At 41.0% G+C, this 21745-nt stretch overlaps 3 protein-coding genes across 3 annotated transcripts; 1 reads left to right on the top strand and 2 right to left on the bottom strand.

The window, feature by feature from the left end:
• Positions 1–232: 232 nt before the first annotated feature.
• LOC104451119 lies at positions 233–3097 on the bottom strand. Its single transcript, XM_018876009.2, has 3 exons — positions 2426–3097; positions 1493–1840; positions 233–1179 (listed from the first exon to the last, which is right to left on the bottom strand). The coding sequence occupies exons 1-3, from the start codon at positions 2900–2902 to the stop codon at positions 595–597; spliced, it is 1410 nt and encodes a 469-aa protein (XP_018731554.1). The 5' UTR covers positions 2903–3097; the 3' UTR covers positions 233–594.
• Positions 3098–9350: 6253 nt separating this feature from the next.
• Positions 9351–10077, top strand: LOC104447830 (peamaclein). The gene is made up of 2 exons (XM_010061559.3): positions 9351–9560; positions 9680–10077. Exons 1-2 carry the CDS (start codon positions 9476–9478, stop codon positions 9862–9864), a joined length of 270 nt encoding a protein of 89 aa, XP_010059861.1. The 5' UTR covers positions 9351–9475; the 3' UTR covers positions 9865–10077.
• Positions 10078–18006: 7929 nt separating this feature from the next.
• LOC104451120 (pumilio homolog 12) lies at positions 18007–20616 on the bottom strand. The gene is made up of 5 exons (XM_010065859.2): positions 19730–20616; positions 19485–19641; positions 18583–18746; positions 18237–18498; positions 18007–18138 (listed from the first exon to the last, which is right to left on the bottom strand). The coding sequence occupies exons 1-5, from the start codon at positions 20614–20616 to the stop codon at positions 18007–18009; spliced, it is 1602 nt and encodes a 533-aa protein (XP_010064161.1).
• Positions 20617–21745: the final 1129 nt, after the last annotated feature.

Genomic DNA, 21745 nt, shown 5'->3' with positions numbered 1-21745 from the left:
TAGCTCGATGAGATGTTGTGATCTGGTGGCGCCGATTAACTCCACTGCAGTAACCATCTCCTTTGATCTGATACGTATGATTGGCGCAAAAATCTTATCTAAGTTTTCCTAGAACTAGTCATTTAGCCAGAACCTAACAGCAAGCAAAGACCCAGATTGCCAAATGGAGATCCATCAGAAGTTGGGATGTGCACTTTTTATAATCAAAGCAATTAATACGTTGATGTAGATCTTCAGGAACTCACGCCATTGCCATTCGCAAGAATCAGTTTTCACAGTTGTGAGTGCCTAGATTCGATGATATGTAGCACAACATCAAAGCTGGCAACTTTTTTTTTTTTCGGTCGGTCAAACCTGGCAACTTGCTTACTCCAGTTTAAGAAGCCTGGGGTCCTCCGGAAAAGCTATGAACTACCCTTCTATTTACAGTTGAAGGAAACTAGAGTACATACTAATAATGACCAAACTCCCATATGCCTCACCTTCTAAATTTGTCAGCAATTACCAGAATCTTACGTACATGACTATAATCAGCTCTGAGCGCTGCCATCAATTACTCTCCTTCCTACAAAGTGTTTCTCTCGGGCCTGACCCTCACAGCTCACTGGACTTCTCTGGGGCGGCAACCCTGGCACGAGCAGCAGGCACGACGTTCCTCACCCAAGGAACACGAGGTAATTCGCACGTTTTGTCAAGAGAAGCGAATCTCAACTCGGCAGGGGGGATGAAGCAGTCGACAGACAGGCCTGGAACGTTGAAAGCCACCTCCTCAATCGTCCAAGCTTCCTCCATCCGAGTCTTAGTTTGGCTTCTCGCTGTTTCTCCAAACCTGAAAAGTGTTGCCACCGAACGCCCAGAATGTGCAATCATGATCCCCTCGACAGGCCTGTAATCATCAAGAAACGAGTTGATTGTGGTCTCCCAATACACTGGATCACCTCCATTGTTTTGTATACGGGTTAAGTGCGAGTCTTCCAAGTGAACAAGGAGCCCGGTTTTCTGGCTGAAATAGCCAAAGAGAACATGCCGTATAATCTCGGTTGGCCCCTCACACCTGGCCTTTAGAGTAGTTGGATCTGCACAAAGCTTGAGGACAAAACAATCTTCTCCGTTAATTTTCTTCTCCCCTACGCATCTTGCGTGCGCAAACATGCTTGCTGTGGTTTTTGGGTCAAGGCCCTGGAAGAAGAAGATAGCAAAGTACTGTTAAAGCCTTCAAAAGTCAATGATAAAATTTGCTAGAGTATATATGTACATTTACTTGTGCTTAAGTCTCGGTTTCTTATCTTCCAGCTCCCCTGTGCACCTCTCAACTAGGGATCAAATTCTATATTACGGACTCAGTAAATTTGTGAGCCACATGCAAAGAAGGATAAGCCAATTCATACTAGATGAATCTTCAACGTACAAACTTAAAGATGATGGCTCAGCAACAGTCCAACCAACATACTTTAAAAAGATCATAAGATGCCAGTTGGTAATGGAATTTCACCTGAAGTGCCCGTCGTAAGGGTCTAACAGGCCCTTTTGCAGCATGTGGACCGAGCCAAGGGGTGTGCCTCCACACAAGCTTCCCATTGCAGCCGGCATGAACTTTGCTACCACCAAGAGCAAGCTCCACATACCACATGTCTGGGTTCATTTGCCAAAGTACAAACCGACCCGACTCTGCAGCTTTACAGGAATTCTTGCTCCTCGCACCCTTGTTCGCTGTTTCAAACTCGGAAGCTATCATCCTCAATTTCCCCATGGCATAAGCATTATTAATGGCAGAGTGAAGCTTCTGTGCCCCTGATGCTGCTGCATACTGCTGCAGTATGTAGTGAGCGGATGAAGTTTCCTGCCAAATTTACCGCAAGCAACAACCACATTTAGAGGCTCTCCTTTCTAATGCAGCCAAGACTTGAGCCAAATGATAGCCAGAGTTTATATTAGTCGGTTCCAGAAATAAACTCCATAGTACCACTTGGTTTCAGAGAACTTCCATCAAATAATTTCAGAAGTCTTGCTCACTTTCCGGAGACGTATTCACTGTGTTTGTCAAACCTACAGTGAAAACATGCAACAGAACTATTCTAATGGAGCTTCTGAACATCGACCACATTAAGCCAGACCAGAGCTTCTCAGTGCAAATTGGATAAAAAAGTCCAATATCCAACCAAAAAAAAAAAAAAAAAAAAGAACTTTACAGCTATGAACCTAAAGACGAAGTAGCAAGTCACGAGCATAAACGTATTTTAAACAACCCAATCCTCCAGTCCACCACCTGCAACGAGTATCGCCAGGTGCGTAGCCACTTCAAGAGAAAACTTACAACTTGGACAGGACACAACAGGAAGAGAGCAAGACAAACGAGGAGCAGCAATAAAACAACCAAAAAAATTGTACATCTCAGTACCATGATGAGAGAAAGAGAGGGACTAACAATGGGGGTGTCTTTGACGCTTAGGTAAGGCAGGGGCTCGCCGGCGTTCACGTGCACCGGCGCGAGCGGCGCGCCCAGCACCCCGAGCAACAACCTCAGATGCGACCCCTTATCGCGCCCGCCGGAAGACGACGACGACGACGACGAAGACACGGAGTGCTGACGCTGGCCCTTCATCCACTGGCCCCACCGCCCTTCCATCCTCGCACCCAGACCCTCCGCCCCGTCCGGGTCGGGCCCTTCCTCCAAGGGCGACAGGGCCTCAGCGTGCCTCGCGACCCACGCCTCGGGGCGCCGCCTCGCGCGGCGGCTCCTCCTGCTCCGGTGGGACGGGGAGCGCGACTTGGGCGACTCGCTCCCGGCCCTCGCCGGCGGCGGCGGCGACAGGCTCTTGGCCCTGGGCCGCGACCTCGCCGGCGACAGGCCTCGCACCACCTCGCTCTTGAGGGACGAGAAGAACCCGGCCCTTCTCTCCATTTCTCGCCGAACTGCCGCCGACCCAAGACTCAGTTCTGTCGGAAGTAGCGACGGAGGGAAGTCGCTTCGGTTCAGGAGGAGGAAGTCGGTGTCTTTGCGGAGGCCGGCGCCGGGAAGAGGAGAGCGGAAGCGAGGAAGATAAGCAAAGAAACAGAGACCTGGCAAACGGACATATTTCTGCCTTTCGACACACACCTGCACGGACCAATCATAGTTTTTCGGTCCCTGCCAACCAAAAAAAAAACAAAAAAACAGCCCACAGTCTTTTCATTTCTCGAATTTAAATATCGTTTCGTGGGGGCCCCCCAGTTATTTTTCTTTTCCCCCAGTTATTTTATACGAGGTGTATTTTCTCCTTATTAACCAAAATTTAGCTTGGAGTCATTATCGCCTGTAGTTTTTTTTTTTTTTTAACAGGATTATCGCCTGTAGTTGGAGCGGTAAATTTTAATGCGGTTGATCCGTCGAATTACGTGGATTTTTTGTGGTGTCCGGGTAATCCACTGATATGCACCGGGTATGCCTCGAGTGCAATGCATAAAATTACTATTGTAATGGTGGCTATGCTCGCATGATTTCTTTAATTACTCGATTACTCCACATCTGAGCCATTTGGGCTTTGATGATTTCACTATCTGTGAGTTTTAGGTATTAGCTGAAAAGGAATACTTAGATGAGATTATTCAAGTTCGAATCTTGAACGAAAAAAAGGACGTGTTTTGAGCAAATTTCAAGAGATTTCGAGATTTATGAGGACATATTATTGCAAAAGTAGTCGGTAATGCTAAGAGTCTGAAATGATAATATTTTATTTAAGCAATAATCATTGTGACAGGAGAGATAGGCTCCATGCTGGGGAGGGGGCGGAGATGAAATGATGGGATTCATGGCTAAAGGATCAGCATGCGAACGAGGGCGAGGGAGCACGCGGCAGAGAAAATCGGGGCGTCATCGATTGTGTTGCCGGGGGATTGCATTCATTGATATTAATGGAGAACAAACATTGGCATCTTCATCTTATCATGACGCTCTCCTTGCATTACGACCCCTTTTGACACTTAATGAAATGCATGATTAAACAATTCGACGCGTAACGTAAAGAGAAGCGGAACAGATCGGGCATTCCCATTGGGTTTTAACTTGACCCTCAAGATAAATCTGAAGAGTAAAAAGATAAGGTTTAGTGTTACATTAAAAAAGAAGAAGAAAAAAAGAGCTTGACAAGTTTTGCTTTTTTTCCCCACGTTTTTCCTTTTCAATGACTTTTTTTCTCTCATTCCTGAATCATAAGCGACCATTTTTTGATTTAAATCTACTTTGTAATGTTTCCTTCTCTGTTTCTTTTCGGTCGAAAAAGCAACCTTGTCTTTTTCCTCCAAAATGAGGGAAAAAAAAATCGACCAAATACTTAAAAAGTTTCTCGCTAGAGGTATGGTTGAACATTAAACAATTACATAATAACTAAAGATAAACACAAAAACGAAAAGTAAAGGGGAACTTCTTGTTGCTCTACTTCTACCATGCAAATAGCAGTTAACATCAATTGCATATTTATCTCATATCTAGTGGATCAAAATTTTTCTCGAAAATTTCCTTTGAAATAATGTCATGTGAGTTTGGAAGTGAAAAGAAGGTGTAACTAGAGCTTTGGCAGGAAAATTGTTCAAAAAGTCCTAAACCTATTGCACTTTTGACAATTCAGTCATAAACCTTTTAACTTTGCCAATTCAGTTTTAAACTTTTTCACTTCTTGCCGATTCAGTTTATCCGACCAATTTTAGCCGGAAAATGCTAATGTGGACACTGGCGGTACCACGTAGGATTGCCGGCGTTGACGTGGACAATTTTTAATAATATTTTAATATTTTTTTGAATTTTTATTACCTTTTTTTCTTATGTTTTTTTTCCCTTTTTTTTTTCTTTTCTTTTTGGCTTTTTCTTTTGCCTTTTCCAATGGCCGGTGGCCGGCCACAGGCGGCGGCTGGCCACTGACCATAGCCAACCGGCTAGCCTCGCCCGCCACAGTCGAGGCCTGGCTAGGCAAGGAGGAGCTTCGGCGAGGGGAGCCCTCGCCTAGGTGCGATCAGGCAAGGGTTGCTTGGGTGAGGGCCGGCCTCGCCGGGGCTCACCCTCGCCCATACTAGATTTGGTGAGGCCGGCCCTCGCCCCTGGTCGAGCTCGGGCGGACTTGGAGCTGTTAGCTGAAGATGCAGGCCAGGTCCTCGCCGTAGAGGATAGAGACGAAGATGATGAACGACAGCAGAGCGAAGAGGTAGGGCGAGAGGCGTGTCTTCCTTAGTGGAGAAGACGAAGACGATGGCGGCGGCGGCGCCGCCACGGAGGAGGAGAGAGGTGATTTCATCAAGGTGGGTGGCATTGGTCGGCCAAGGGCGAGGTGAGCCCGGCGAGGCTCCCTTGCTAGATTTGGCAAGGCCAGCCCTCGCCCGAGCCGGGCGGCCTTGCTGGCGTCGCTATCGCCCAGCCGACGCCGGGCGAGGGTTGGCCTCGCCAAGTGACCCTTACCGGGCCACGCCTGGGTGAGGGCTCCCCTTGTTGGAGCTCCTCCTCACCCGACCGAGCCTCGCCCGTGGTGGGCGAGGCTAGCCGGTGGCTGTGGCCGGTAGCCGGCCGTTGCCTATGACCGGTGGCCGGCCACCGGAAAAGGAAAAAAAAAACCAAAAAGAAAAGAAAAAAAGGGGAAAAAATAAAAATAATAAAAATTCAAAAAAATCAAAAAAATATTAAAATATTATTAAAAAGTATCAACGTCGGCGTCGATATCCCTATGTGACATCGCCAACATCCACGTCAGCATTTTTCGGTCAAAATTAGCTGGATGGACTGAATTGGCAAAAAGTAAAAATGTTTAGGATTGAATTGGCAAAGTTAAAATGTTTATGACTGAATTGGCAAAAGTGCAATAGGTTTAGGACTTTTTTGACAATTTTCCCGAGCTTTGGCCCCCAATATGCAATTTTGAAGAAAAATATGAAAAGATCAAACTATTCAAGTGAAATCACGGTGGATAGATGTTTAAATAAGTATAAATACATTGCCCAAACTCTACGATGGATATAAACTTATTTCTTTTCCCTTTGATACAAAGATGAAAATTTATCTAAAAAGTCCTAGATTTATTATAAGGTAGTCAATTTAGTTTTTAACCTTTTAGTTATGCCAATTTAATCTTAAACCTTTTGAGTGTTTTTTCAATTTAGTCATTCCAGCTAATTTTGGGGAAAATTGCTAACGTTGCGGTTTAATCACTCTTGGTCATCTTACTTGACATGATCGATACTAATGTAAACGGATTTATAATTTTTTTTCCTTTTCTCTTTTTTTCTTTCATTCTGCTTGTGTCACTGGCCTCAGGCAATGGCTGGCGAGGGCCTAAGAAGGCCTCAGGCGGTAAAATCCATCTAAGACTAAATATGAGCAAGAGCCTCGGATGCCCTCGCTAGGTTTATTTAGAGATACACATGTTTAATGTTCGAATGTTGTAAAACAAACTCAAAAGCAACATTCAATCTCGATATTATTTTTTTCAAATATTACAACAAAACATGTTTCCTAGAGGAAGTTGATAATTCTGATTCATGATAAAATGCTTGCAGATTATGTTTGCTAGAGCTATGTGGGATATACGAAGCGGTAAAATCGTGTCAAGCCCATCATAAATGTTGAAAATATGTCTCGAGTTTAAGCCCAATGCAAAATTACGAATATTCCGAATTGGATATGTTGTGGATGTTCGAAATCGAGCAAAGAAGATCCGAAGATCAACTTCCCGAATTTGAATCTGCTTTGGAGAGTCTGGTTGCTAAAATAGGAAAGTCCAACTTTGACTAGGACTTGGATTTTTTGTTTAAAATATACAAAGATATGTTTTGGATAGGAAACAAAATCTTATGAGAAGTTGGCAAAAGAATAAGAGTTTTACTTATATATAGACTTAAGGCCATGGGTGATAGATGTGGATCACAAATTGTCTTGAAGCGCCGTGTGAGTGCTTGGTGTTCCGCCGTTGATCGTGAAGAATTGATCTTGAAGCGCCGTCTCGTTGTCGAGTGCTTGGGAGGGATTTTCTTTGTCGTGAATTACATCCAAGAAGGTTTAGTGTTAAAGCCAATTAAATCTTGTAGTAAGATTTGCATGTAATTCCTTTGTGAGATTGAGAGATTATTTCTTGAGGAATTTCGGGGCTAAACACTGTGTGTGTTATTGGGTGTAATTGGGGCTTGGGAAACACCGAGAGAGTGTTTGAGTGACTTGAGTGTGTAATCTCCTTGTATCGCTTGATTTATAGTGAAATTTGCTTCTTTCTCTCCCCGTGGACGTAGGTCTTTACGATCGAACCACGTAAATCCGGTGTCGATTTATTTTTCTTCTTCCGTCTATATTTTGTTCGATCGCTCGCCCTATCGCAACAATAAACAAGAGCGATACATTGTACTTTTGGACTTAGATAGGGCTGCCAATCATGGGCTTGGCCTAACCCATCCACCGCCCCCCCCCGGGGAGGGAAATCGAAACAAGTACAGGGGCACGCACAAAAGTGAGAATAAAAAAGAAAGACTCGTGATTCCACGGATGGTTTTCTTGGTTCAAATATTTTTCTCCCTTACAGATCGCATACCATAGGTATCGTTCTTTATAACTTGGGTAGTCAAAATCAAAACTCTCCAAATTCTAAGTAGCCCACAGAGATGCCTAGAGGATGCACGCAAGAAAGTTGCAGGTATTACCTAGTGGCCATCATGGGGAGAGAGAGAGAGAGAGCACGAATTTGGAGGTAAGAAGACCCATTATATTATTCCATATCTTAGTTGAGATCTTCCTTTCCAAGGAAAGGCTCGCAACAGCTGTAGGTGAACCGACCCAATTCCTCCTCAAAGTGGCAGAACCGTCCACCGAAGTCGCAGGACATAGGCATAGTAAAAATCGGCAGGGGACGGAGGCGGGGCCGAGCATGCACATTTTCTCACACCCTATGCGAAAGGTTTGATTAAAGTTGCTTGCCATTTTCATCTTAACCTGCCAGACTTCAAGGTCCTCTTCACGTTCCATACCCCATCGACTTAAGTTACCAAAGGACAACGAGTGCTCAGCTGGCCTAGCCAGTCAATTTTTAGGGAGAGTATATACCGCCACCACCACTCCAACTGCCCCTATCCTCCATGGAATAAATACTTTTCCTAATTTGCTGATAATAATGACGTTGTTTTCCTTGAATGGGGTCAAGCCCAGCTAGCAAGTGGTGGTTCCTACAGCTGGACTGCTGGTTTTGTATTCTATTCCAGGATCCCACCAATGATCGCGCTTTAAACACGGTTCGCGACGTTAAAAGCAACTGGCAATTCTTCTTGTCTTCATGGGTGTTAATTGGGTGGGATATGCTTTTAAGCTAAGAAATGCGAGCTTTACTAGCGCAGAAGAGGTGATCACGTACGTATTCTATGCAAGCTAAGCAATACAATATATGTCACGTTAAGGAACTCCCCCAAAAAAAATTCACGGTGATCTTTTCAATGATTTGTTTATTGACTTATGCCATATTGTAAGTACATATTAGGAAACCAAAGCCATTTTATTTTAGAGTTTGGTACAAGTCAAAGTCAACTTTGGTGATCATTTACAAGATAATTCAAAGCAAAACAAGATGGGACGCGGGGGGATCCGGTGACGCTTCGCTAATTTTTCTTTCCCCTCACATTACCAACCTTTTTTAAATCCATGACAAAGGAAAAAAGAAGAGCAGAAGAGTACATTATTAGGGTAAAAGCAACAATAGACTAGAGCAAGAAGCTACGTAAACCACGGGCGAGAAGCTTCTCGTAACCTTCAAATCGTTCCCTTCCCTGGATGATGATGACGATGATGACCAGCTCGTTAGCTTTTACGAAATGGCTTCGATGGCTTTTTGACAGATGAGAACTCCCTGAGATGGACGTATCACCCGGCTCCACGTGGTTGGAAAGTCAAAACATTCCTTCAAGAATTTTCTCGAGACCGCGAAGTGTATTCAGTAACAAGTTAGGTCGTTCCCATTTCTCTCGCTGTCTTTCTTCCTCGATTCATTGCTTTTTACAACCTTCTCAGCAAACAGCATTTCCAACGCCGGGAGCGCAGGCTTTTTGGCGTTCACATCCAACCACGTGTCGCCTTTCACCTTCGCCAGAAACAACCTAGTAAACATCTCTCGCGAGATTATCATGAAGGCTTAGTCTGTTCGCCAAGATAAGATCATTAAACAAATCTAGAGCTCCGGTATAATACCACACGAGGATTAACCTTATCTAGGATCCACCCCTTGTCTATAAAATACGTTTTTATCTAGGTGTCTCGTAATGATGATGCTGACATGGAACGCATCGTTTTCGTTACTCTGTAGGCTTTATTCCCCTTCACGCCCCGTCTCTGCAAGTATAAATACCCTCCCCCTCGCCCATTCTGTTACCACCTCGCACCCATCAACCACAAGACTCTTCTATTTCTTTTCTTTTGCCAGTTGCTCTCTGATCTTACACGCACATAGATACACGCCACTTTTATAGTAACAATACATTTGAGAAGATGAAGAAGTTTGCTTTTGCAACTTTTCTCCTGGTGGCTCTTCTCCTCAGCCCCGCCTTCTTCGACGCCGCCATGGCTGGTTCAAGTAAAGCTCTCTTTTAACTCAAATCCCTCGCGGGCGTTTCAGTATTCTCTTTACGATGGTCTTGTTGATATTCTGATACACTGAACGTACGCTTCGTGTCGGCTTTATGTGTTTTGAAGGCTTTTGCGACTCCAAGTGTGCGGTGAGGTGCTCGAAGGCGGGAAGGATGGACCGGTGCTTGCAGTACTGCGGGATTTGCTGTGAAAAATGTCAGTGCGTCCCGTCCGGGACGTACGGCCACAAGGACGAGTGCCCTTGTTACCGGGACATGAAGAACTCCAAGGGAGAGCCCAAGTGCCCTTAATGCGGTCCTTATTCTCGTTAACTAGTGTGGCCTATATGGAACTTTGATGCGTCTATAGCTATGCAGTCGTGGGTACTTCAGTCTGAAATGTTGGTGATGATTCTGTGTAAAAACGTGTTGTGTATTGATGTTTTCATTTTATGTCGGTATTGTCACTGTTATTTGTGTTTATTGTAGAACGAATGAAGAATAATTGGCTGCTTACCTTCCTCAGATTATTGCCCTTGCATCCTTACGGAAGCAAGCATCGGATATATTACAGACACATGGTGGAAAACCATGGACAAATGTGCAGAGCAGATAAAAGCGGCACATGACATATGCAATTCAATGGATAGATCATATGGTGTGATTAGTACTCAGAGTGATAATCGTCCGTCTCAAGCACTTAAACGAGCATTACCCGAAATGGAAAAATAACCGAACTAAAAGTAATCGCGACATAGTAATCTATCCTGTCAAAGATAAAGCATATCCTCATCGAGTGACTTTTGTGGGGCCAATGTTCGGTAAATACCAAGTCCACACCAACCTTGCGATTTTTTCTTCTACTTTCTAATTGGCGTTTACACATGGTAGCTTACAATAGCAATTGGTCTTGAACAATTTGTCATTCCTGAAAAAGTTCGAATGAACTACTTCGCTCTTCCCAGTCTCTTTCTTACGCAATCATGTTGCCTCGCCATCCTCCTGTCAATAGAGACATCGGTCAATGATGGTTCAACGTCACTCCTCCCTTCATCAAACTAAGATCTCCACTCCGTGTACCGGGCGCAGGGTGCATATGTTGAAATAAAATAAAATTGATTATCGGATGACGGTTGCTGGATGAAAAACCTACAAGCATTGAAGGAGCCATAAAAACTTTATGGTAGGCTACATGGATTTGAAGAATGGAAGTTATTGAATATTTATGTTACTTTATTGTGCGTTTTGATTGTATTACATGTGTGAGGCCGTTTTGTTTTGGTCATTAAATTTGCGGGTTGTTATGTAATCGTTGTGTTTGTAAACTTCAATTCCTATATAAAGGGATGAAGTCGTGAGTTGTAATCCAAGCCACAAGCCATAGTCCACGAAAACACAAATAAGAGAAAGCATTCTCAATACAAATTTCTCCCTCAAATTTCTAGTGTTTTTATTCCTAGTTTCCAAAGTTAATTGTCATTCTTTTGGTTCCAACAGCATAAGCATAAATCTTTTGGAGATATATGCCTAGCATCCGATAGCTATTTTTATTTGACACAAACTTCAAAACTAATGTCCTATTAAGCAAAACTCTGCATTATTTGAGAGCAAAAAGTTGGTTAAGTAAGAAATATTCAGATAGTGTTAGGTAAACTTAGTTATCGACCAATCTAATAAAGTTCATTTTTTAAATGTGTGTCCATAGAATTATGCTGCAGTTGTCCATTGTCCAGTCGGCGAGACCATGCCATGTTTGGTTTAGCTTCATTTTTTCAAATAGTGTTAGGTATACTTATTGGTGTATTTATCCAGTTTTGTTTATGCATGTGTTAGTAGTCTTTATAATGTCTAGTTTAGCTTCATGTAAATGGAATATTTTGTCCGTCGAAATTGGCTAAACGTCCGCTTATTGTTTGGGCATCGCTAGGTACATTTTATTTGGGTAAATATCACCACCTAATCTATCGTTTCCTTGACAGAATTGTATTGTTTCGTACAAAAAAAAAAAAAAAATCCAGATTTTGTTCCCCACCAGTAAATTTCAGTAAGTATTTTGAAGTGTGCGGAGACTGGTGTTGACTTCTTTTTTTCCGGGTAACTTATTAGTAATTTACGAACACTTTTAAGAAATCACCATCTTTTTTCAATAATTTGCAAATTACCGATTTTTTGTACTTAAAATATTTTATTTACATAACATACTAGCCATTTCAAATAAACTAAGCTTTAATGAAATGACCAACCTAAGTTATAGTTATAGTGACTTACTTACTTTTTTTGGATTAATTTTTCGACTAGTTTTGAATTACTAACTCTCATTAGAGTTACTTATCAATGTCTGCTTATCTTTTTTTAATTTGCCAAATTTTATATTGAATTAACAAATTTTATTTGTCTTGAATAGCAACCTCTTAAATTTATTCACCTTTTGGAGAGATTACCAAAATACATTAGCATGACTTGAGACCTTTTCTCGAATTAAATTTCAACACATTGTTTGTTATCAACTCTTGTTTGAGTTACTTACTAATTTTTATATGATCTTTTTGTTAATTTGCCAACTATTCTTATTGTTAACAAAAATTTTAGTTGATTTTTTTAAATAAAGTCTTATATATTATATATATGAAACTACTAACCTTAATTAGAGTGGCTTATTGAATTTTTTTTTATTAAGGGTGTGTTTGTTTCATGAAAAACGAAATTTTTTTGAAAAATGTTTTCCGGGAAATCATTTTTTAGGAAAAAGATTAGTTTTCCTTTGTTTGGTTATACATGACTGAAAGTATTTTATGATTTTTGGATCACATTTGAAAAATGATTGAATGACATTTGACCTAACAATTGACAATAGTGTGCCTCTTACTTCCAATTTATTTTGTTGAGTCTATGTTATTTTATAAATGGATTTTTCTCTATCAGTTTAGTAAATCTAGAATTTGAACCTGCAAAATGAAAAGGAAACCTGAATTCATACACGTATTTTTTTTCCTGAAAATGGACATGATTTCTGATTACAAGAGCAAGTCAAAACGATCTCATTAATCACTTCAATACATTTGGCTCTTTTTAGATTGATGTGCCTCCCATGCGTAATATTAATTAATTTGACAAAAATTAATGAAAGATAAATTCGTTATAAATGTACTAATTTTGAGGTTTTTTGTGATAAAAATTTAATTTAAAATTTTAATTTATAATAAATTTATAATAATTATACCTATTTGAGATCTTTTATATATATCATCATATTAATTTGTATTTTTTTTTCGTGATATTAAGTAGGAAGTAAAGGAAGCGAAAAGAAAAAAAAGGGAGAAATGAGGAAAACATCATCATCCGTCCTTTTCTCATTTCCTCAAAAAAGCTCTCTCCCTCCGCATTGGACAAAACTCTCTCTCTCTCTCTCTCTCTCTCTCTCTCTCTTCCCGTGACAATCGCCCAATCCGTATCGCCCCCATCGACCCATCGATTTGGAGCTCCAATTGCCGTCTTGTCGGGCCTAGGGTTTCCGTCGGCCGGATTGCAGCGCCCCAATGGGCTCGGACGGAGGAGATGTTGGAGGTTTGTTTGTAAAAACAAATTAAGTGCATTTTCCTTGTCCCATATAGGAAAAGTGGAGGAAGTGAGCCAATTAATAAGTGTGGAATTTCCTTTGTGTAGCTAAATGAATGATTGGATGGGGCTAGACCCACCATACTCGCGTGTGGGGGCGTGAATAATTGCGCGATTATTTGGCACACTTAGCGGTTTAATTAACACTAACCCCTTTTGTTATTTTATTTTATTTTATTTTTATGTTATTCATTTTAATCAATTCTTTTTTTAACAACATTTTAATCAATTCAAATGTTGCTTTTGTTTTGCGAATTTTCAGAAATTATTTAAAATAAAAATTCGAAATTTTATTTTTAAAAAATTATTATTATTTTGAATTTTTTGTTGGTGTTTTTTCAAGATATCCTTTGGAAAGATGTTCGTTTAGTTTGCAACTTTTCCCGAAGGGTTGCAATTGGTCGTTTTTTCAACTTTTTATGAATAGACGCCTTTATTCAACCATGCAATTTTCGAAATGACACGTTTGTTCATTTTTTGGCAATTTTTTTACGAAGAGTTGCATGTGTTTTAAGACTATTTATATATATACTTGTCAATTTTCGGAAGAACTAGAGAGTGATCATTTTTTCGAGCCTTCCTTCTGAAAAAACTACAGCTATTTTTTCGATTGTTTCCTAGAAAGACCCTGGAGAAATACTAGAATTGCTATCTAGTATTCTCATTTTGAGACTTTGTTGTATCATGGAGGATATTTGCCGATGACTATTAATAATATTGTGGAGCAAATAAATCCTTAAAGAAAGTGATATCACATCTCAAAGTTTGACTTGAGTATTCTAAATATCCGTCTTCATTGTTCTACCCAATTCGAAGCCATATTTTCCCAATAGGAGATTCCAACGGTGCCCAGGCACTTGCTGGGGAGGGGGAGGGTGGCGCGGCTAAGGCGGCAGTCACGATTAACCTCCTATGCTCCAGCGACTCCAAAATCACGATCCACGCGAGCCTGGAGTCCACGATTGGGGCCTTCAAGGTGGCCCTGGCCTGGGACTGCGACGTCCCCACTGATTAGCAACGGCGGATCTACAAAGGCTAGATTTTGAAGGACGACCAGACCTTGGCCAGCTACTGCTAAGTGCTTCGCATCAGATCGTTGTCATTGATTTCGCAAGGCTTCTGTTGGTATGGTGGCTGTTTGGGTAGCTCTTTGCGGTTGGGTTCTAATGGTTACACCATGCCCGGTTACTGAATTTGGAGGTTTGGGTCCTGTGTGTTAATGATGCGCAATGTTCTCATTCTAAATGTACTAGCGAAGAAGATGAGCTTCGATGAAGAAGAAGATTTGGACCTTCAATGGCGAAGAAGAATCGAAGAAGAAGGGCGAGCGAAAAAGCGAAGGGAGAGTGAACATTGTACCTTAGAAAAAACGAAAGAACCTGGAATCGTGTTGAGTGTTGTTGAAGGAGAGCTAGATGATGAAGAAGAAGATCTGGACCTTCAATGGTGAAGATGATGCGCGTCGTTGAAGAGTCGAAGAAGAAAGATGAGCGAAAGAGTGAAGGGAGACAGCAGCGTATAGAGAGAAAAAGTGAAAGGTTAGAGAGAAAAAGATGAAAAGGGAAAGTAAAGTGGAGGAATTGGTTTTCCTAAAATAATGCATAATATTTGTGTTGATCGGAAAGTATTCTCCGTTGACCAGATCTTTTTTAGAAAACCAAATGGTTGAAAATCCGGAAAACACTTTTTGGTAAAATACTTTCAGTGAAACAAACACACCCTAAGTTACAAATTAGTTTTGGCTTATTAACTCCCATATCAGTTGCTTACCAAGGTTTCTTTCTTCCTTTTTTTTTTTTTGCTTTTTTTTAATTACCAAACTTTCTTATCTTCTGCTGACTTTTTATAGAATCGTAGAATTGTTCCATTATTTTCATTACCTAATAATCATTTTACTATATTAAGTCAATTACAACTTAAGAATCCACATTGGTCCATCTAAAAAACGTAAGTTTCCATACACTTTTTGCACACTATATTGATTTAGTCCGACACATCAATCATAGAATAAGCCTATACAAAAATTCAAGGTTCTCTATTATCAAAGAACCGTGCTTGATTGAAAAAGATCATCCACAATCGCCTAGGATTTCCGGAACATTCTTGGGAACGGGTGAGACGGTAATTGTGTCGACTTCTAGATCATTCTGAGCTTAAATGTAGTTGGTAGATGGGGAGATGCAATATCCTCCACCAGATTTAGAGACGATAAATGTGTCGTAATGGAGGATCACTTGTATAAATAGGAGTGCTTATCCTCATTTGTATCCGTCCAAGTTATTCAGTAATATAAAACATTTTCTTCTCTCTAAAACTTTCTCTCTCTACACTCCGACTTAGCTTATACATTGTTAGATCGGCCCATGATAGGATACATGTACAAAAAATTATGTGTGGCGAAATTCGCTAATTTATGAGGGTAATGGCGTGTCTTGAAAACTTCTATATACAAAACTTGAAATGAAAATCAGGAATTACCAAGATAAATAGACACAATATTTCTTTCAAAATGACAAATGTTACTCTACTAGTGTCTTGTGGGACTAGAAAGTGAATAGAAATAGTTGGAATTTAGCTTAGCTAGCTATATATAAATCCTTGCCCCTTTTAAAAAGGGAAAAAAACAAGTCTCAAAATTCGTCAGTGACGACTTGACAGGATAGCATAAGACCTTTGCTAATAGGAACAAGCTTCTACACCTACAATAACACATGCTATATTATGTTAGCCCTGGATAGATTTGGCATATCACCCTCAATGCAATCTTCTAGTGAGACCAATCTAAAGAGAGGACACGGTTGATTCCGAATCATAATAGTACTGCACATAATCATACACCATATATGCACCTCTGCAACTCCCTAAGAGTGGCCAAAATGTTTTTACTGTGAGGATTGTTTGCGACTCGCGCTCTTGAATCAGCACCTCTAGATAGTTGAAGATTGGGCCCAAAACTAAACTTGGAATAAGAAGCATAACGCACTTTTATACTTAGAGTATGCATAATGGAAAAACAAAAGGAAGAAACTTATAAGGTGCACCGGATCGAATCGGGTGCGCTACTTCCAACAACTTTCGGGTGACATAATTTCCGAACTTATCGGTGAAAAGTTCTAGGCAACTTGGAGTTGTTGTCAACTCCAGCACAATCTGTCTGGACTGCGCTTCTTTGAGGGTATTGAAGTATTTTTCATCCAGATGAGAAGCATGCTTGTTAGTCGGAGAAAACTTCAAGCACTTCCAAAACCTTGTTGTAACTCCCGACATCATCAAACGTAGTAAACTCTGCACCACATAGGTGCTGGAGGAATGAAGAAAACAAATGTTTGAGAAACCTGAACATTCATGAAATGGAATGAAAGCAAGAGGACGATTGAAATGGAAGCAAACCCGTGTTTGTCTTGCACTAATGGCAGGAAATATGATGTTAGCTCGGACAAGAGGTGCTCTCGACTAGCTCTATCGGAATAATTGATGCAAGCTTGTCTCCAACACTTGTTTTGATTGGTTGCAATGTGATAGCAATTATTTGCCAACTCCACTATTGCAAATTAGATGTGGAGATCGAATCCGATTAACAATTCTAATGGCTCCTACGTGATGTTCAGTCTATTTCAAGCAATTCCCCATACCTTATGGCACAAGAAAAAGGCAAGGTCAAGATTTTTTTGATGTTCATGTACTATAGAGCGGCGTACTTTCATCTTCAAGAGTTAATATATAGTTCATGACTTTTTTGTGTTACAAAAAAAAAGTTTGGGATAAATGTATCATGGTTAGCAAATTTCGGAGTTTTTCATGTCAAAAAAAAAAATTGGGTAAATTTGTCACTTTAGGCAAAGTTTGGGGATTTTGGTGGTTTTTTCCTTAAAAAAAGAAAAACAAATCCTTTCTTTTTTGCCAGAATTCTAGAATTGTTCCATTATTTTCACAACCTGATAATCATTTTACTCTATCAACTCAATTACATCTTAAGATTCCACGTTGGGCCTATCTAAAAAAATTAAGTTTATATACAATTTTAGCACATTATGATTGATTTACTTTGACACATCAATCATAGAATCCTATACAAAATTTTCTTGAAAGGAAGGGATCATCGAGTCCGTACATCAACCAATTGACGACATTACATTGAATACTCCTGTTTTATACGTTTTGCAATGTACAAAAAATCATGTGCGGCTCCAATACAATATCATGGAATGGTGAAATTTTCTAATCACACGTCTTGAAAACTTCTGTATTCAAGACTTAAAATGAAAATCAATAAAATAACAAGATAAATGGACACAGAAAAAGCGAAGTGCAACAAGACCTTATTTTAATAGAATCAAGTACAATCAATATTCACTGGCCAAAACGAAATTGAGAACGTGCTCGAACCAGTCTAATAGTGATTTTTTGCAAGGTTTAAGACATGCTCAACTTTGTATAGCATGAATAAAAATCAGCATAACTCAAAAGAAAACGTCAACTATATTATATATAAAATAATCTAGTAGTGATTTTTTGCAAGGTTTAAGACATGCTCAACTTTGTTGGCATGAATTAAAATCAGCATAACTCAAAAAAATAAAAATAAAACCAACTATATTTTGTATATAAAACAAAAAAAAAATGATGCAAAATCGCAGAGTCAATAAACACAAAATACACCTTCAATCACCGCAAAAACTACTAATATATATTCACAAAACATGTCTTCGACTCCAAATCCGATGGCGACAAGACAACAAAAGGCCTTTTACTAATGGAACAAACTTCTACACCCTACAATATTGCGCCTGCACATGCTATACTCTGAGTTAGAGTTTCCAAATTTTGTATTGGACACAATCATACACCACGCCTGCGCCTCTGCAACTCCCTAAGCTTGGCCAATACATTTTTACCGTAAGGATTATTTGCAAGCTGGGTCTCACGCTCTTGAATCAGAGCCTCCAGATAGCTGAAGATACGCCCCCAAAACTGAGCATGGAAACATAATGGGCTTCAAGCATAAGTATGCATAATAAACATAAAAAAAATAAAATGTTTGAAGGGTAAAATTATAGGTCGGATCTTACCTGCTGTGCTACTTCCAGCAACTTTTGTGTAACATAGTTTCCGAACTTATCGGTGAAAAGTTTTGGACAACTCGGGCTCATTGTCAACTCCAGTGCAATCTGTCTAGACTGCGCTTCTCCGAGGGTATTGAAACATTTCTCGACCACGTGAGAAGCATACTTGTTAGTTGACAAAGGGAGAAAACTCCCTCGAAGCACTTCTAAAACCTTGTTGGTAACACCCGGCATCATCAAACTGAGCAAACTTTGCACCACATAGTTGCTGAAGGCAAGAAGAAATCAAACGTTTGAAAAACCTGAACAGAAATGAAACGAAAGCCAGAGGACAATTGAAACGGAAGCAAACCCGTATTCGTCTTGTGCTAATTGCAGGGAATATGATGTTAGCTCGACCAAGAGGTGCTCGCGACTCGCTCCGTTGGAATAGTTAATGCAAGCTTGCAGCGTGCAACACCCGTTTTGATTGGTTGCAATGTGGTAGCAATTATTCGCCAGCTCCACCATAAAGGCCTGCAAATAGAATTTGAAGCAGTCACATCATGTTCATGCACATAGAATCGCGTACTTTGATCTTCAATGGATTATATATGGTCTCAATTAAAATCACAATTCTAAGAAATGGCAGAAAAGAGTGAAGATCGCTAGTATACCGACATGCCAGTAAAAGGAACAAATCAGATTCGAATTCATCTAATATACAAATAGATAATTGGGAAAAAAAATGAAAGTTTGATATTGACCCGGGTGTCAAGCAGCCAAATTAATATCTACAGTTTAATTATGGTATAAATTAAATTAAATTAATAGATTCAATATTAAATAATTTTTAGGTGCATAAGTACTAAAGTAATTTACAGAACCTATTTCTTTTCTGCGTGCATGTTACCTTACATAAGAAAGAACACGCATGGGTATGGACCCTCCTCTTTTGAAAGATTTGTTTTTTTTGTTTTTTTTTTTTTTTTTAATTTTAATATATTAAAATTATTTTTTCATACCTGGAATACATACTCTAGCTAGGGTTGTAGAAAATGCGTGAATACATGATATGCTACATATTACATTACATTACTTGTACAGTTTCTAATTCTAATGAAAAACCTTGTGCCTAGGCCGGAGGAATAACACCAAACAAGAAATTTCAAGCACTCAACTAAGAATTCAAGGCATCTCAGAAAGTAGCAAAAGACACTAAAAATTTATCTAAGCAATCCTGCAAACTTAAGCAAGATCACTTGCAGACATTACCTCTGTATACTCCTGAGGGAAGTTCTGCAAGCAATGCTCAATCACACCATTCCTCTCCAGTGCCAGCGAGACCACGCCGGGCAACAAAGCGTCTACGACCAGCTTCATCTGATACGGCGTTGTAACGTGGTCCAGCAGTTTCTTCACGGCGTGGATTCTGCAAAAAGCGCAGTGCTTACATAAGGATCAGCAGCTAATGCAGCAATCTCGTTGGAAAAAAGAGGAGCAGGAAAAGATGAACCCACCCATACGAGTCGAGACAAATCTGGACTAGTAAAGGCTCCTGAAGGGTCACCTTCTCTAGGATCATAGTCCTCTGCACATCGTCGCAGATCTCCACGAGATTCTGGATTACATGGTTCCAAGTCTGATGAACCATAAAGTCGCCGACGCGGTCGATTACCTGAACGAAAATCCTATCTACTTTCTCCTTGTCGAAAGGTTCCCTGGTCCTGAGCAACGTGCGAAAACCATTCCTCGCAGACAACAGTATGTTTTGGCGCAAGCTGTTCATCGCCGCTGAGGAAACCGGCGTCCAGTGTGGGTCAAAAAGCCTAGTGTCACTCACGTCCGGCCTCAAGAATCTCGAATAAGAACCGGCTCGGCCCGAGGCGGGCAGAGACCGGAGATTCTCGACAGACAGTCTCTCCCTCGAACCAGCCATGGCAAACACATTGGGATCGGTCTGAAACCAGCCACCACCGATCAATGCAGGAGAGTGATTGCTCAGAGAATCGACGTTAACAGAAGGACCATAGCTGAACCTAAATACATTCTGGCCCGAGCCGATCGAATCTGCGCTTTGACGACTCGCATCATAACCATCAGTCCTAGAAACACCGACACCGGAAACATTAGCAGGGGACGCACGTGGGTACGCGTCAAGAACATCACCAGCGAATTCCGGATGAGGAGACTGCTGATTCTGGGGCGAGAGCCGGAGGCCGCGAAAGACATCCTCGAGGGATTGGGCATTGCCGCGGGTGCCGAGAGTAGGGTTTTGCAGCAACAACGAAGCGTGAGGGCCTGCGAAGCCGCCGCCGCCGCCGCCGCCCGCAAGGTCGGAGCCCGAGCCCGCCGGGGCCGCAAAGACAGTCGCTCCAAAAGATCGATCGGCGCCAGCGTTTTCCATGGTCAAGAAGGAGAGGCGAGTCACAGCGGCCACGGAGACGGATTCGGCTTTAGGGAAGAAGAAGAAGAGAGACGAAAAACAAAAGATTTGGGGTTTTGGAGTGAGCTAGCGGAAAGTGCGGGGGATTTGTAGGGGAAGGATCGGGTGACTTGGGGATGAATCTTTGATGGGGGGAGGATATCGTTCGGGTGGGAAAGGGACGGTACGAAGGAAAGCCGAGACCGAAAAGGAAAGCCGCTCGACGACTCGAAAAGAGAGAGAGTCGTTCCTTCCAAGATTTGACTGATTCGAGCCCGAGCGATAGATAGGGTTGACCAGAACGGGTTTCTCTCTCTTGGTTTCTTCTTTTTTCGAACGAGAATTTATAGGTTTCGCGGAAGAGCTAGGAGAGAGAGAGAGAGGGAGAGGGCCCCAACCCTCTTGGTTGACCAATGGAGGATTTTCTTCTTCTTTGGACTTCTTTTCTTTTTTTCAAATTTGGCACCGATCGAAGACAGTATAACAAGATTTGTTTTCAGAGGATGAATGGAAATATCTCGCCCACATTCAGTTTATCTACACCATGTGATCATGATCTTCGATTCTGTGCGGCTCAATTGACAAATCGTAGAAAAGATTTAAGATTGAATTTTGTGGTAATTAAAAAATCTAGGATTAAATTAATTTCCGTATAATAAGCTTATGACATTTTACGAATCGTTGACTATCGATATTATATGATTGGACACATCCTTTCTTTATATTTCTCTCCCTCATCGTATAATTGAAGCCTAATAGATACACAAACGAAATTGTTGATGGAAGGAAAAAAAGAAAAGTCTTAATAGGATGTGTCTCGAATTGGTTCGGCAACAGAAGAGGAAAGATTGCTCTCATTGAAGGACAGTATTATCAAATAGCTTGGTGGGTTCGGATTTCTAAATTTGAATTTCATTGTATTAAAGATAGAAACAAACTGATTTTAGAAATTAGACTAGCTTTTAAATTTTGCGTTATTTCCAAATTGTGATGGTCAACGGGGATTGTCTATGCCGTGGGGATCGTGACGTGGATTTTTGTGTGCGCGCTCACAGTGTAGACATTAGTACCTTCGTGTAAAGATGGTGAAACATCTTATTCATACTCATAC

The sequence above is a fragment of the Eucalyptus grandis genome, chromosome 6 (assembly GCF_016545825.1).
Source record: "Eucalyptus grandis isolate ANBG69807.140 chromosome 6, ASM1654582v1, whole genome shotgun sequence".
Lineage (NCBI taxonomy): Eukaryota > Viridiplantae > Streptophyta > Magnoliopsida > Myrtales > Myrtaceae > Eucalyptus > Eucalyptus grandis.
The sequence above is the reverse complement of the archived record's forward strand: the minus strand, read 5'-3'. Positions and strand labels throughout refer to the sequence as shown.